We start from the raw sequence: 17,493 nt of genomic DNA on the forward strand, positions 1-17,493 counted from the left end.
CACACCATCTCTCTCTCTTTCTTCCTTTCCAGTCTCTCTCTGTCTCTCTGTAGTACCTCACTATCTTATTCGTGTAAGACTGTTTAAGATGAACCCAGATAATGGATTACCATTGAATTGGGGGTCAAACTGGGTCAGGAAGACAGCTTTCCAAGAGCTTGAACTTGTTTCCTCTTAAAATCCTTTAATTCAATTCATGGCCATCTGTACACTATTGTGCACCAATTGGATATTTGCGGCTCAAGGGTGTTTTGTCTATTAAAGTTTAGGTAGGGCATTTTTTGACCAGGGCATCACTGTCTTACACAAACCCTCTCCGAAACAAGGTTCAATATATGGAATATTGACATTTATTTTCGATGAACAGCCTGAATATAGGCTAAAGGATATATATCACAGTGAAAATGACAACGTTAGATGTCTGTCCTTCCACAGCCTTCATAGAAAGAAATAAATTACATTAAAGTGGATGATTGCTAAAGTGGATGATTGCAGTGGAGACAATGCACTGTCCACAGTAGGAACATTTGCCAATTTTCTTTTCAGATAATTGTGCTAATTCATTGTGCTTTGAAATGCAAATGAGACAAGTTTATTATGAGTCTATCAGACAGGGACCACCAAGGCACATGACAATACACCTGGGGGTAAACAAGCTAGTCAGGTGTCTTTGTGGAGGAAACATAGCCAGTGTCTCCTCTGCTTAACAATGACTGTCAGAAATGTGTTATTAGGTTTTCCCCAGTCAAATATACATGCAGGAATGTGAAATAGACAGTGAACACTCCAATAGCCCGTTTTAAACAGATGTTTAAGCTATCTGATGTATGCCCCAGAGGAGTGGGCGTGTGTGTTCTGAGCTGCATTGCTGTGTGTGGGCGTGGGTACGCGCGTGCATATGTCACAGGTGTATGTTTGAAGGGTGGGATTCTGTCAAAAGATACAGTGGGAGGCCATATAGCAAGTTTTATAGTGCTCGGTTTGCTATTTTCCTCCAGGGTCCCCAGTGCTGCTCAGACCTGGCAGTATCCTTTCACTATGTGGATCCAGTGCTGATGTACACACTGGAGTACTGGACCTACCACCTCCGTGCCTACGGCTACAGGTACCGCTACAGACCTCCACTACCCCAGGGRCTGGTGGAGCGGCTGGCCCAGACAGAGAGGCCTACAGTGGGTACAGCTGGGAGAGGGAGAACCCCAGCTGGTATTACTGTTGGTGGTGATGGAGACCAGTCCAAAGCCGAGTCCGGGGTAAAACCTTTGTCAGACAAAGGTGGGAAGGAGACATTGGGTAAAATCCCCATTGACAACAACAGGACTGAAGTCACACAGGAGAGACATGGGTGATTCTCTCTGTATGGGTTTACATGTGTTTTTGGAACGGGAATGTGCAGTGTATGGACCAGGATGGGGCAATTCCACTTAAATTCAGTCAAWTTAAGTTTACTTCCTGAATTGACTGAATTGAAGTGGAATTGACACATGAATAATGAAATAATGAAAAAATMATTACCTACATAGTGCACTTATGGCCAGTTCCACCACAGTGCAGGTTTAATTGATTATGGGGATTTTATATATATATTTATCTTTTAAGTGAGTCCATATACTGTAAATCATTTAACTTGAAAGTCTTAACTGTTTTTATTTGATATCTGTTGCTATTTAATATGATATTCTGTTTCAATTGAAATAGTATGCAGTTACTTACCATTCATCTATATCCAGTACTAGACAGCTTATTACATTATCGATTTACAATACTTGACAGCTTATTAGGTGTTACGCACGCCTCTTTCGTTACGCTTGATAACTTGGTACAATAGGCTGTGATGCCCTTTGGAATGTGTATTGCACCTGTTACTTTTCAGCGCATAGTTTAAAACTTGCATTGTATTTGAGGTTTAAAAATGCTTTTGAAGTTTTTAATTTCCACTTTGAAAGTTCAGACTTGATTTTCCCTTACGCAAAAATGTATCAACCCCTACAAAAATGTCCATTAATTATAATCCACATAATTCAAATTTCTTGTTGCTACAGGATTATTTTCTTGCTGTAGCAAACCTTGTTCTCTGGTTTCGTTGTCTTTTTGGGAGGTCGAAGAGAAGATTTCATATCTACCTTAATTTTCTACACAAAACATTGACCTGTATGTTTTTCAGCTGGAACGAAATAAGCTATTTAGGGTGGGATTCAATCCGATTGCCAGTTATTGGCATTGCGGCTTTTAAAGGCAATTTTGTTTACCATGAATGGGATCTCTGCGAAAGCGGGAACATTGCCTTTGAAAGCCGCAATGCCTATAACCCGTGATTGTATTGAATCCCAGCCTTAGTATACATCATATTACCTTTTGTACTGTATACTCTACCAGTATAATTGGTGGCAGCTGTGGGATCCTGTATTTCCATAGTCTCTTTTTCCATTTGATAAGATATTACAGTTGTGATATGACAAGAAGTACAAAGCTGGGTTAAATTAATATTTTAATTTACAACAACAACAAAAAAGTGTTTTATCTTGAACTTTTGGAGAAAAAGAACCCACTATGTTAAGGAAATAGATCTTATCAGATGTGACTGATTTTTTTTGTGACAATACATGTTATATACAAACTGTATAGTTATTAGTTACTATGACAATCCATCTGGAAAGTTACAGTAATATGTTGGTTTGGTCCATTGACATTTTCGGAATACTTTGTTTTGTAAAATATATCGTTGCTCTTCTSTATTGTATAATAATATCTCCAATCTTCTGACAAGGAATGTTGCCTTAGCTGTCTGGTAGAGATGGGTCCAGATGAATGTCTTGTCTATACCCCACGACGAAACCTAGATCAAAACAGTAACAGTGGATGTACACTATGATACATTTATAATCAATAAAGGTTCATAAATGTGTTTTTAAAATAGTATTATAGTTTTATTTAATTCAACATGAAARATGAGCTGAACCAAAGCTGTTCATTTGAGTGGAGGCCTACAGAGAATTGTCCTGCACAGCAGGAAATGCAAACTTGTAGTATATTTGAGTTTTAAAAAGGCTTCAAAAGTTTAATTTACACTTTAGAAATTTCAGATTTGATTTGCTAACTAAAAATGTATCAACCTCTACAAAAATGTCCATTAGTTTTAATCCACATAATTCACATTTCCTGTTGCTGCAGGATAATTTTCTTGCTGTAGCAATCTGGCTCAAATTAAGATCCTACATCTGTAGATGCTTTTGATGTCATGATGATTGTAAAATGGTTGGAATGGCTTGGCTTCTTAACGATTGTTTTTAAGCCAAGCAAACTGGCTCAAATTAAGATCATGCATTTGTAATTAACACGTGCATGGAAACCAGTATATAATATAATAAAATGCATGCAGTCTACTGAGTGACATGGGAGAGAAGATGCCTTACACACACACACACACACACACACACCCACACACACTCACCTCAGTCTGCACTTGTTAAAGAATAGACCTCCTTTTCTTGTTTCCGGGTACACCTCCTTCCTCAAAGGACGCATGTTACCTGTAAGACAGAGCCCACACTGAGTGACTTAGCTGAAAAGATACTGTACATTTTCTCCATTGTACATTGGATTACTATAGAGGTATAGATACCGTAGACTAATTAATATGATCATGTATGCCACTTAGCCAAAGCTTTTATCCAAAGTGACTTAAAATACAGTATGATCCCTGTAGGAATTMAATCCATGGCCTTGGTGTTACTAGCACCTCACTCTTATCAACTGAGCCACACAAGCTGAGTTGCAGAGGATCATTATATAGACTATATTCTCATGTATGTGTAGCGGATTTGATGGACTACGTCTATGTCTGTTTATCGGTCACAGGGTTATATTTTTAACAAAATTCAATGTAGCAAACAAGCTAGTGAGCTAGGCTAGCTAGCTATCGAGAGGGGCTGCTAGCTAGCCTCAAAGGGTGCCTGCTCGTGCACCGGGCAATGCGTATCCATATCCAAGTAACTATTTTCTAATGTATATTACAGTGAATGTATTGGATGGTTTATTTGTACAACAGGAGAGTAATGTCATCTCATGGTTCAAGGGAGATGCAGAACGTAGTTGGGCTGTTATTACAGTAATACTCTGTCGTGGTTCTATCATCAGCCTTTTGAACTGTTTGTCTCTTGCTGATGTGGTCATCCGTTTGCTATACAAGACTGGGAGACTGAATGTTAGTGTGTTCATGGAGGAGARTGAAATACTGAATGGTGTTTTGTTTCATTGGGTAATGTCAATTCTATTTTTGTTATTTTGTGAAATTCAATCTGAGATGAATTTCCTATTTAGGTAAACTTGATGACATATGAATATTCATTTAACTTTTGATTGATTATTAAAACGGAGTCACTTGATAAAGTTGAAACATTCTCATGTGCTTCCTTTTTTACACCGCATTTCATATTGCTACCTTACTGCTCTCAGATCTCCATTCTGAGGGTAGTAACATTTTGGGAGCTCGTCTGGGATCTACAACAATGACCAGAGCTGTGGATGGTGAAAGAACCACGGCGACAAACGCTTGGAGACCAGAGAAAGCTGGGTTGGGTTAAATGCGGAAGACACATTTCAGTTGAATGCATTCAGTTGAACAAATGACTAGGTATCCCCCTTTCCAAAAATGTTRGACGTAGACACAGAGAAGTCAATAGATGGTAGGGGGAATGGCACGAGTTAACACATGTAAAAAGCTAGTGTAGGACATTCAAAAACGATTGATCCAGCTCAACGAAATGCAGTTATACAAACTGGCAGCTGTCCTGATTGGGGAAACGCTTGTAGAGGCTCCCACTGTCACAGGGGCTACTGATGCAGAAATGCATGACTACATTGTGTTACATGAACAGTAAACAGCTGAGTGAGCTGGAAGATGAGGGTGTCGCTCAGCTGCTATTTCTGCAGGATCTTGACACAAGACYACTACACAACAGCCAGAGAGATGAACTGGACTCCATCAAAGGACAACGAACAAGGACAACGAGAGTCAACAGACAACAAACTCTCAGACACACCAACGTACAGCGGCAATGTGGTGGTTCCTGAGGAAGTCGCCGTTCCTGACACCAGAAATCCAGAGACCTAGTGTTGTGGTGAGTGTGTCAGACGTGGCAGCCCTTCTGCCACAACGTGAATTGAAGGTCTTTGGTGGTCAAATAACCGATTCAGGTGCTGATATTAGTTATAGTAGCATTTTTAAGCAAATAGKGGAAACCAGCGCAAACATTTCTGAATCAGAGGTAGTTAGAGCTGTCCTCAAGGTTCAGGCACATCAGAATCAGGCACATTCTTAGAGATGTTAGTTAACTATGAAGGACTTACAGTTGATGAATTAAAGTAATTTCTCAAATCACACATGAAAGATAAAGCTATTAGTGAGCTGTTTCAGAAACTAAGCAGTGCAAAACGACTAGATAAAGAGACCCCACAGCAATTTGCATATAGGCTTATTGGGTTGAACCAGAGCATAGTGCTGGCCACGAGGGTGCAGATGTAACGGATGTGAAATGGCTAGCTAGTTAGCGGTGGTCCGCGCTAATAGCGTTTCAATCGGTTACGTCACTCGCTTTGAGACCCTGAAGTAGTGGTTRCCCTTGCTTTGCAAGAGCCGCGGCCTTTGTGCAGCGATGGGTAACGACGCTTCGTGGGTGACTGTTGTTGATGTGTGCAGAGGGTCCCTGGTTCGCGCCCGGGGCGAGGGGACGGTCTACAGTTATACTGTTACACGGACACACTAACATATGACAAACCATTGGTCCAGCATGTTTTCCTTTGCACCTTTGCACTTTACATCAAGGGTTCAGTGTCAAACATGCAAATATAAGAAGTGATTTAAAAGCATATGTATCTGATTTTAAGATTAAAGACGATTTCCTTGTAGATCTAATCACTGAGCCAGCAAGGGATGACGCAGAAATCCACAATTCCATGGGGTCTTACAGACAGTGCTCAGTAGTTGAAAGTGTGACGGAATAAAACCAAGGTCACATACAAGGTGATTTACAGGCAAACAGAGTAGCCATCCAAGAGTTAACTACTCAAGTCACAGTCCTCGCAAAGAACACGGAAAAAATGATCAGACCAAAAAGTGAGCGTGAGCGGTGTGCTGACTCTATGGTAGCAAACACAGTAGTGTTTGAAGAAGGAGGATAAGGGAAAATGGAACACCAGTGTGAAACAAGATAAATGTATCTATTGCTTCTACTGTGGACAGGCTGGCCACCGAGGGCCACCGAGCAGTGGGTTGTCTGCCGAAAGGATAGAGACTGGGAAACTGGAGGAGGTCACAGGGCGGGGACGACCAGTGACCTCAAACATGGGAAAGTCCCCTCCTGAGGTATTTACTGACCAAACCGACACTACAGCAAGGTCTAGTGACAGAATTATTCTCACTTTATTCAGAAGACGGACAATACAGTAATGGGCAAAATACATAGCACAGTTAATTGGGGGCAAGTGTCTGCTCTCATGTCTCATGAATGGAGTGTCATGTGAGGCACTATTAGACATAGGCGCACAGGTTAGCATAGTGGGAAAGAAATGGCTTGAGAAGACACTGCCCACCATTGACACATTACTTGGAGGTAAAGAACACCACAATGTGAAAGCAGCAAATGGAACCAGAGTATCCTTTGAGGGGTGGATTGAGGTGCTGGTGGACATCCAAAGTACCAAATATGGCTATAAAGGTTCCCATGCTAGTGAGCCAGAGCTCTGTTGACTTCCCACTTGTAGGCTTTAATGTTATTGAGGAGCTCATAAAGGAAGGAGGTGGTAAGRCACAACAAAATGGGTTTGACTTGAAATCAAATCAAATGTTATTAGTCACATGCGCCGAATACAACAGTCGCAGACCTTACAGTGAAATGCTTACTTATGAGCCCCTAACCGACAGTACAGTTTTAAAAAATACGGATAAGAATAAGAGATAAAAGTAACAAGTAATTAAAGAGCAGCAGTAAAAAATAACAATATATACAGGGTGGGTGCTGGGACAGAGTCAATGTGCGGGGGCAACGGTTAGTTGAGGTAGTATGTACATGTAGGTAGAGATAATTAAAGTGACTATGCATAGATGACAACAGAGAGTGGCAAGTGTGTGAGAGGGGGGGGGGGGGCAATGTGAATAGACTGGGTAGCCATTTGACAAAATGTTCAGGAGTCTTATGGCTTGGGGAAGACGCTGTTTAGAAGCCTCTTCGACCTAGATTTGGTGCTCCGGTACCGCTTGCCGTGTATTAGCAGAGAGACAGTCTATAACTAGGGTGGCTGGAGTCTTTGACAATTTTAGGACCTTCCTCTGACACTGCCTGATATAGAGGTCCTGGATGGCAGGAAGCTTGGCCCCAGTGATGTACTGGGCCGTTCGCACTACCCTCTGTAGTGCCTTGCGGTCGGAGGCCGAGCAGTTGCCATACCAAGCAGTATGCATCCAGTCAGGTTGCTCTCGATGGTGCAGCTGTAGAACCTTTTGAGGATCTAAGGACCCATGCCAAATCTTTTCAGTCTCCTGGGGGGATTAGGTTTTGTCGAGCTCGCTTCACGACTTGTCATGGTGTGCTTGGACCATGTTAACGTGAAGCTCTCAACCTGCTCCACTGCAGCCCCGTTGATGAGAATGGGGGGGTGCTCGGTCCTCTTTTCCTGTAGTTCACAATCATCTCTTTTGTCTTGATCACGTTGAGGGAGAGGTTGTTGTCCTGGTACCACACGGCCAGGTCTCTGACCTCCTCCCACAGGCTGTCTTGTTTGTTGTCAGTGATCAGGCCTACCACAGTTGTGTCATCGGCAAATTTAATGATGGTGTTGGAGTCGTGCCTGGCCTTGCAGTCATGAGTGAAACAGGAATACAGGATGGAGCTGAGCACGCACTCCTGAGGTGCCTCTGTGTTGAGGATCAGCGTGGCGGATGTGTTTGTTACCTACCCTTACCACCTGGGGGCGGCCCGTCATGAAGTCCAGGATCCAGTTCAGAGGGAGGTGTTTAGTCCCACGGTCTTAGCTTTATTGATGAGCTTTGAGGGCACTATGGTGTTGAACGCTGAGCTGTAGTCAATGAATAGCATTCTCACATAGGTGTTCCTTTTGTCCAGGTGGGAAAGGGCAGTAGGGAGTGCAATAGAGACGGCATCATCTGTGGATCTGTTGGGCGGTATGCAAATTGGAGTGGGTCTATGGTTTCTGGGATGATGGTGTTGATGTGAGCCATGACCAGCCTTTCAAAGCACTTCATGGCTACAGACGAGGGTGCTACGGGTCGGTAGTCATTTAGGCAGGTTACCTTAGTGTTCTTGGGCACAGGCATTATGGTGTCTGCTTAAAACATGTTGGTATTACAGACTCGGACAGGGAGAGGTTGAAAATGTCAGTAAAGACACTTGCTAGTTGGTCAGCGCATGCTCACAGTACATGTCCTGGTAATCCGACCTTGTGAATGTTGACCTGTCTAAAGGTCTTCCTCACATCGGCTACAGAGAGCGTGATCACACAGTCTTCCGGTACAGCTGGTGTTCTCATGCATGTTTCAGTGTTATTTGCCTCGAAGCGAGCATAGAAGTAGTTTTGCTCGTCCGTTAGGCTCGTGTTACTGGACAGCTCTCGGCTGTGCTTCCCTTTGTASTCTGTAATGGTTTGCAGGCCCTGCCACATCCGACGAGCGTCAGAGCCGGTGTAGTACGACTCGATCTTAGTCCTGTATTGACGCTTTGGCTGTTTGATGGTTTGTCGGAGGGCATAGCGGGATTTCTTATAAGCTTACCGGTTAGAGTCCCGCTCCTTGAAAGCGGCAGCTCTAGCATTTAGCTCAGTGCAGATGCTGGCTGTAATCCATGGCTTCTCGTTGGGATATGTACATACGGTCACTGTGGGGACGACGTCATCGATGCACTTATTGATGAAGCCAATTACAGATGTGGTGTACTCCTCAATGCCAATGGAGGAATCCCGGAACATATTCCAGTCTGTGCTATKAAAACAGTCCTGTAGCTRAGCATCTGCTTCATCTGACCACTTTTTTATTGATCTAGTCACTGGTGCGTCCTGCTTTAATTTCTGCTTGTAAGCAGGAATCAGGAGGATGGAATTATGATCAGATTTGCCAAATGGAGGGCGAGGGAGAGCTTTGTATTCATRTCTGTGTGTGGAGTATAGGTGGTCCAGTTCTTTTCCCTCTGGTTGCAAATTTAACATGCTGATAGAAATTTGGTAAAACTGATTTAAGTTTCCCTGCATTAAAGTCCCCGGCTACTAGGAGCACCGCCTCTGGGTGAGCGTTTTCTTGTTTGCTTATGACGGAATACAGCTCATCCAATGCTCTCAGTGCCAGCCTCTGACTGTGGTGGTATGTAAACAGCTACAAAGAATATAGATGAAAACTCTCTCAGTAGGTAATGTGGTCTGCAGCTTATCATGAGATACTCTACCTCAGGCGAGCAATAGCCCGAGACTTCCTTAGATATCGTGCACCAGCTGTTGTTTACAAAAATACATAGACCGCCAGCCCTCGTCTTACCAGACGCCGCTGTTCTATCCTGCCGGTACATCGTATATCCAGCCAGCTGTATGTTGATGTTGTCGTCATTCAGCCACGACTCCGTGAAGCATAAGATGTTACAGTTTTTAATGTCTCGTTGGTAGTTTCATCTTCCCAATAACTCATCCATTTTATTGTTCGCTAGCAGAATTGAGGGGAGTGGTTMTTTATTCGATCGCCTCCGACTCCTCAGAAGGCAGCCCGCACTCTGGCCTCTCTTTCACCGCCTCCTCTTCACGCAGATCACTGTGGTCGGGGCCTGTTCCCGAGGGAGCCGTATATCCTCCGCCTCGGGCTCGCCAGAGTCGTGAAAGAAGAAAAAGGATTCTCCTAGTCCGTGGTGAGTAATCGTAGTCCTGATGTCTAGAAGTTATTTTCGGTCATAAGAGACGGTAGCGGCAYCATTATGTACAAAAATAGTWWWAAAAAAAGTTACAAACAACGCAGATAAACGAACAAGAAAACACAATCTGTTGGGGGCACATAAAACGTGCCCTCAACAATGCCGTCGGGGGTACGCCAAATAAAAATGAAAATGTGATTCACAATTTTTTTAAATAATATATATATTATTATTGTTTTCTTGTTTTTTTCTTCACATTTTCAAACAGTCCSTTTATATTTTCCAACGGGGCTATACATTTGTYTGAGGGTTTTTTCTTGCCTGAGTAGCCTCGTTTCACTGCCAAAAATCTAATTAAACCATCTAGTGTTCAGCGAAATAACAAACATTTGTGTTTAGTGTGTCCGCCAGATCAGAGGCAGTAGGGYTGAACAGGGATATAAGTGCGTAAATTGGACCATTTTCCTGTCCTGCTTAGCATTCAAAATGTAACGAGTACTTTTGGGTGTCAGGGAAAATGTATGGAGTAAAAAGTACATTATTTTCTTCAGGAATGTAGTGAAGTAAAAGTAGAAGTTGTCAAAAATATAAATAGTAAAGTAAAGTTCAGATAGCCCAAAAAACACTTACTTTAAAGTATTTTTACTTAAGTACTTTACACCACTACCAAAAACCAAGGGTCAAGCTAACTTATGACACACTTGGGACAGCCAAGGAGACCTAACATTCATGCCTTATAGCATACTCTACCATCCACTCCACCAGTATGCATGTCTACTTACCAATGTCAGCAGTGTGACCAATATCAATACCAGGCCGAAACCTATACAAAACACCAGACATACCGCTCAGTTACAGACTTACTGAGTAATAACAGGAGGGACTATTTAAAGAGGGCGAGAGTGTAGCGGTTTGCAAATAATTGAGTTAGAACTAAAAGTACATGGGANACAGACTTACTGAGTAATAACAGGAGGGACTATTTAAAGAGGGCGAGAGTGTAGCGGTTTGCAAATAATTGAGTTAGAACTAAAAGTACATGGGATTCAGGGGATACCTTTTCTATTTTGCTGGACTAAGTCTATCCATTCCTATGCAGTCAGGTATTTATTATGCAGCAGTCGATGCAATTACAGTCAGGACACAAGAGGGCGCTCTAACTTTGGTGTTGGACTAGGAATCAAGGGAGTAAGTACTTCAGTGTTGACATGTTCGCTGTTTTCCAGCGAAATTGGGCTACTTTGAAAACGATGTCGCGGGTGAAAATGTATTGGTCGCGGGTGGCAGGTTTTTGGGCTACTTTCAATTGCCCCGCAATCGTATTTCTCTTTAAAATATATATATATATATTTCATTGAGTCAGGGAGACAGAGCAGCACGCGCGAACATCGTGATAACTTTTTACCGGTTGTAGGTAGGCTATTTAGATGGGTCATTATGGAGACACCCTTTTTCCATAAAACATTAACAAGCTAGAACTGATAACGGCGATAATGCTTTTGAAAACGACTTTAGGCGCACTAGAGCACTTTAGATAAATTCGCTCAGATGTGGTTTAAAGTAAACTGCATTTGAAATGGAAGTTATGGAACTCCCTCGCGTGTTTGTGTTATGGGGAAATGTCCACAATGAAAATCACATTACATGTGGAGACTGATAGGCGACATATGCATCTGATGGCCATCAAGTAGGCTATTAATTTATATGCCATTGTCGGCTACTGTAGCCTGCCATTTGATACAATAAATAGAGTATGTTGAAATGATTATATCACTGGAGTCAATGCAAATCAACGTGTGCCTCTTGTGTAGCCTACCTGGAGCTGGCAAACGGATTTAATAGATATCATTCAGTTTGTTGTTGTATCCATTGATGGACAACGATCTGGAGAGTTTAATAAGGGTGTTTTATCTTTTCTCTTGCAACATATTCTTAAACTCGCAAGAATTGTTATTTTGATGAAAAAACGAATTTTCCTTCTAATTCTAAGTCGTTAAAAATGACATTGATATTCCTTCTTCATTCGGTTGATAACTTTATGGAAAAAGGGTTATTGGATAAATGTGTCAACTCTTGCAACAAACATGTTTTAGGGGCTAGTGGTCAGGTCTTGTGGGTTTTCAGGGGTCATTGGCCTATACATTTTAGCTCGACCTGGCAACCTTGGCTGGCTTCATTATTAAAACGGAGTTACTTGATAAAGTTGAAACATTCTCATGTGCTTCCTTTTTTCCACCTCATTTCAGGTAAATATTCCTGTATTTGTCCTTTATTTGTTGTTGATGAGTTACAGGGTGTTTAGGAACATGGTCTGACATTCTTTATAATGTTTATAGGTCATGGGGTTATATTTTTTATGAAAGTTCAATGTAGCTAACAAGCTCGTGAGCTAGGCTAGCTAACGTAAACTCACCCCATTCCGTATAAATGTGCGCAACCGCAACATTCAAACGAGGCTACAAAGAAAACTAATGGGACTGTAGCGACTGTGTTGACTTCAAAATCGGGGGTGTGAACTAGGTTTCTATTCAAGCGTTGATCGACATGATAATGTCTCTAGTATTGGAGAAAAGTTGAAAAAACGGACCCTCTGTTATATCGTGACGTGTCATGTCGTAACGTACTGCACGCATAAAGCAACTATTTCTGTCTTACAATCTCTCTCCACCAGGTGTAGCACTTCTCTCATCGTTTAAAAACAAGAAATGGACAGTGACGGGGGTAATACCTAGTCAGTTTTTGCTTCATCATTGCATGCGATCATCATTCTCAAAGCCGCCCTTAAAACCCGATTCAAATTCCACACAAACCTTCAAATAGGTATGTAATGACACATTATATAAACTCTTTATAGTGTTTTATTTACATTTTAGAGGCGATAAGGTGAAAGTTGGACAGATCGAGTGAAAAAAAGCAATTTTGCCACACAACATCTCTCCTTCTCACTATCACGCATTTGTTTCGCTTCCCCACCCGCCATTTTTAAAAAGACCCGACGGGGCTCATTGCCTGCTTGAATTATGCAGAAATTGGCAGCGTTTAGGTCATGTAATTGATCATGTTGGAAAGGGGAGAAATTGTGCTTAACAATGGTATTGACATTACAGTTGATCTGGAAGTATTACGTTTTTGGGGCGCTAAAWTAAGGGCAATTGTARGGACCAAGGCGATGTACGAGTTTACGTGAGTTTACATTAGCTATCGAGAGGAGCTGCTAGCTAGCTTCAAAGGGTGCCTGCTCGTGGACCGGGCAATGCGTGTCCATATCCAAGTAACCATTTTCTAATGTATATTACAGTGAATGTATTGGATGGTTTATTTGTACAACAGGAGAGTAATGTCATCTCATGGTTCAAGGGAATACTCTGTCGTGGTTCTATCATCATCCTTTTGAACTGTTTGTCTCTTGCTGATGTGGTCATCATAAAATGGAGCCGTTTGCTATACAAGACTGGGAGACTGAATGTTAGTGTGTTCATGGAGGAGATTGAAATACTGAATGGTGTTTTGTTTCATTGGGTAATGTCAATCATATTTTTGTTATTTCTTGAAATTCAATCTAAGAATAATTTCCTATTTATGTAAACTTATTTGATATGAATATTCATTTATTTKACTTTTGATTGATTATTAAAACGGAGTCACTTGATAAAGTTGAAACATTCTCATGTGCTTCCTTTTTTACACCGCATTTCATATTGCTACCTTACTGCTCTCAGATCTCCATTCTGAGGGTAGTAACAWATACCCATCCACCTACACTCACCAAGTTCCGAGTTTCTTCTGCCCATAAGCCCAACAAAGACGTCGTCCATCTCCCCTGTTACAAAAAAGGCTTAGGTCATTATCAAATGCAGGTGCTCACAGTATATTTACATTTTATAGTACCTTGGGTATGAAAAAAGCACTTTATGAATTATTATTATATGACACGAAATGCCTCATAATTTTCTATTAAAGATAATAACTATTCTATTCTATTGATATGTAAAAGAAACAGCAAATGAAGGGTTATTACTAACTTTTATGGGGAGATGGTGGTAGACCATTTATTTCTGGGGYAAAACAAGTCAATTGTCAAAAAATCATAAATCCCAATAGATCTCCAATAAAAAGTGAATTAGTCCTATGAAGAATGTCATTTACCAGCAGTGAACACCAGCATCAGCATTGAACATGTTATGAAATAAATAAAGACAAATTGTCAATCTTGTCAAAACAGAGAAGTCTCAGTGACAATACCATTATCAGTACAACCCAATGTATCATTGGTATAAACACTTCTATCCATCATGAAAGACTATTGCTTGAGTCAACACAACACCATCTCTTTAGGCCAGGGCAAGCACTTTGTGACAACTGTTGTCTTGCTGATGTAAAAATGTATTTCTAAATCACTTTGTTTGATTGATCTAGGATGTGGAGTWGACAGAGCAGACGCTTACCAGCGCTCCTTCTCCCCATCAGCCCGACGAAGCTGTCATAATCCAGACCGTTATATCTCTTCAGAATGGTCCGCTGGAGATTTCCCAAACCGGGACCCTCCTGTAATGATGACACATGATTGTATTCAGTGTTTTTTTTGTGTTCAATCACTTGTGGAAGTTTTTAGATGTAAGTGGTATACTCCCGGGTACAAAACTCTAAACTGATAACACTTGTAATGCCTCCTATTTTACGTTCAAAACCTTTGATGGTGCATACATTGGGGTTTCCCACATCTTTCACACCTGAGTCATCCATGCCAAAACCTTTTCTGTGAAATACCATGAGAACATTTTGTTTGGTCACCAATACATCAGATAACGAGATAGGCTACCCATTTAGTCATTTTAACTACCATTTAATCCAATAGAAAAAAAATTCAGTTCGTTTTTATAGTGCTGAATAGAAAGAATAGTAGATGGTAAGTATAATTTCCCATACAGTATATTTGTATCCAATGGCAGATTGTGAGCATATTGAGAAATATGTAAATCTTATAGTTTTAATTATCCTTATAAATGACATACGTAGGACAAATCATCAAAAATAGGGGTATTGTAAAGCAGTTGYCTACTGTAAAAACGTAGCACAGTGTTGTATGTCATTTGTGCCTCATGCAACATTTTTCAAGATCATGTTTTTTTTTTTACCTGACTTGTCAACTGATACAGTATTGCCTGTCTCTCTGCTTACAGTGTATCAATGCAATTCAGAAAACGAGTGGAATATAATATGTATATATATATTATATATATATAGGTATATTTAGGTATTTCAGCAGTACACTACACTATAATTCCAAATGGTAGCACATAGTGACTATTTCTACTTTGTCCTGTTGAAGCACACTGGCTGATGGAGAATGATGATGTAGTATTTACAGCCACATCCATATATGATTAGGTTTTACCCTCCAACATAAATTTATGTCAAATTGACCCATTTATGAGGTAAATATATAGAATGTACAGTGTTCAGCAGTAATCAAACTATAATGTTAACTAGGCACTACATACATTTGTTTCAGTAGTTATCAGTGTTGAGCAGTTTGATTAAGTGATAGTTAATTGTATTGTTAACAAATGACATAAACAAGTAAAGAGGATATTACATTTTGAAAAGAAGATACTTAGATTGAATATGTATCCAAATTGGAAGAGTGATTTGGTGCAGTGGACAAGAGACTTTGTGAATTAGCTTGTTGTACTCAGTCAATTGAAAATGTACTTGGGAGTTTTGAAACACCAGCCATTGATGATCTGTTTAGATTTGTGTGCTTAGAGTTGTGAAAATGTAACACATACTGTACTTGTGAAAATTGCACCAAAGTGAAAAAAAAAAAAAAACTGTACGCACTCATGGTCATTCCACCCCCCCAAAGATCAATGTGATGACGTTGAATCAGCTTGGGAAACGATTTGGGTTTTCAAAAAGTAATCAATGAATGGCATTGCGTCTCTTTTTCACCCAACTTTTAACCTACATCCAATTACATGGTAAATAGTTTTGTTGATTTCACGTTGAATTCACGTTAGTTGACAACTCAACCAAATGTAAATCAAAACTAGACGTTGAACTAACGTWTGTTCCCAGTGGGCAAGGTCTGGTGAAATATGAAGGAATTCATTCATTCCAACTCATTTAATGTTTTCATGGCAAATGAAACAATGTTATCTCTCCACAGTCCGGCTTTGATTCAACCCATTCATTCGCTATAGTGTATTTTATCAGTCATTTGAATTCACAAATCTTATTTATTGTATGAAGGAAAAACAGAACATTTACGCGCTAACCTGAGATTTAAATTGAAACGTTTGGCTGAGAAAATTCCATACCTCTGAGTCGGTTGATCTGTGTGCCCCAGCCGCAGGTTCCTCGCAGCTGGACTGGCTTGAGTGGAGTTTCATGGCGACGAACAGAGCCACCAGCAACAAGCCGCTTCTCATCTTTTTACCACCACCTATAAGGTGAGTGACGATGGGTTAGCAACAATATAGCCAAACAACTTGAAAAGTTTGGATTATCATAAGAGCTCCGCGGAAACCAAACTSGCATCACATTTGAGCCTGATTTTACGCGAATTAATATTGTCCCTCAATAAATATAATATAGCTGACAGATATGACTCTACAATACAATCTTTAKAAAATGTTTGAAAATAAAAAGACCCAAAAGGAAATGGCTTCTTGTTTGAAATTACGCATAATGCGCACGGAAATGTTGCCATGCATTTTTAATTTAAAGTCTATATTAATYAACAATGGCAGTTATTTTGCTTTTTTCGGATGTTTTCAAGGACATRAATCATGTTTCAACAACAACAGTCCAACATTTTATGTTTTTTTCCCAGCTGCGTCCAAGGTTGGGTTATCAGCGTCTCCAAATGTCCCTGAAATATGCACGCCATTTGCCAAGCATAGCAATCATTTAAAAACATCTAGATATATAATACATCAATACAGGGCATATTTAGCTAAAATAAATACTTATTTACCTGTTTTCCGATCGAAGTGGTAATATTCTGTTACACCGCGCGTGTGCCCAGGTGCGTTCTGGAGTGAGGAAAGGCTTGAATAGCTCCTGCAGTGTAGCGACGAGATCCGCGACGAAAGTGAGACGTCCAGTCCACCTCTGTTTATTAAATGATAGCTGGGTATCTGCACGAGTCCAATCAGCTGCAGAAACGTAGGTGGGTTCTCGACGTCATAGCACATTCTCGTGTACACTCATATTCATAATACTCGTGATGATGACCATGCTGTTCAAATGGAGCCCGTGGCACCTAGCTGTCATCGGAAAAACGAACACCATGATCCATTCAGTGGCCTCAAACGTTCCATAGTCCTATTCTTTGATACATGACACAAATCTAATTGGTACTGAAGATAAGTGGATTATGGTTTCAGTTGGTTTTTGCTCTGCCCTAGTTAACTGCTAAAAAGCTGCTCTCATCGTGGTGGCCTGTGCTCTTGAACGCTTAATTGTGGTGGTCATTGACAAGAGCCCAATCCGTCTAGGAAGTCATTATAGACTATAGAGATAGGAGCTGCCACAGCACCGTGAGACTACATGGATGGATGTCTTGGAGACAGCTAATTGAGCTGCT

General features: G+C 40.9%; 2 protein-coding genes across 3 annotated transcripts in view; one reads left to right on the forward strand and one right to left on the reverse strand.

Moving 5' to 3' along the window:
* Positions 1-4,396, forward strand: part of LOC111966812 (glycoprotein-N-acetylgalactosamine 3-beta-galactosyltransferase 1-A) — a 27,314-nt gene extending 22,918 nt beyond the window's left edge. Inside the window, exon 6 of the mRNA XM_070444584.1 lies at positions 999-4,396. Coding sequence (XP_070300685.1) covers positions 999-1,349 — 351 coding nt within the window. The 3' untranslated portion in view covers positions 1,350-4,396. The remainder of the gene's footprint in view (positions 1-998) is intronic.
* Positions 2,476-16,986, reverse strand: LOC111966813 (tachykinin-3-like). 2 transcript variants are annotated; one of them, XM_023991753.1, is made up of 7 exons: positions 16,882-16,986; positions 16,223-16,347; positions 14,348-14,447; positions 13,925-13,957; positions 13,669-13,722; positions 3,452-3,530; positions 2,476-2,836 (listed from the first exon to the last, which is right to left on the reverse strand). In XM_023991753.1, exons 2-7 carry the CDS (start codon positions 16,331-16,333, stop codon positions 2,818-2,820), a joined length of 396 nt encoding a protein of 131 aa, XP_023847521.1. In that variant the 5' UTR covers positions 16,334-16,347; positions 16,882-16,986; the 3' UTR covers positions 2,476-2,817. The 2 variants fall into 2 exon arrangements, with proteins under 2 accessions (XP_023847521.1, XP_023847522.1); XM_023991754.1 differs by lacking the exon at positions 13,925-13,957.
* Between the last annotated feature and the right edge of the window lie 507 nt (positions 16,987-17,493).

This window comes from Salvelinus sp. IW2-2015, linkage group LG7 (assembly GCF_002910315.2).
Source record: "Salvelinus sp. IW2-2015 linkage group LG7, ASM291031v2, whole genome shotgun sequence".
NCBI lineage: Eukaryota > Metazoa > Chordata > Actinopteri > Salmoniformes > Salmonidae > Salvelinus > Salvelinus sp. IW2-2015.

Bases quoted from the DNA above. Each gene is read 5' to 3' on its own strand.
- LOC111966813 (XM_023991753.1), bottom strand. From the start codon at position 16,333: ATGAGAAGCGGCTTGTTGCTGGTGGCTCTGTTCGTCGCCATGAAACTC. The intron at 13,723-13,924 runs GTTAGTAATAAC...TTTTTGTAACAG, and splicing joins ACCACCATCTCCCCATAAAA to GGGAGATGGACGACGTCTTT. The intron at 3,531-13,668 runs GTGAGTGTAGGT...TCTGTCTTACAG, and splicing joins CAGAAGAAACTCGGAACTTG to GTAACATGCGTCCTTTGAGG.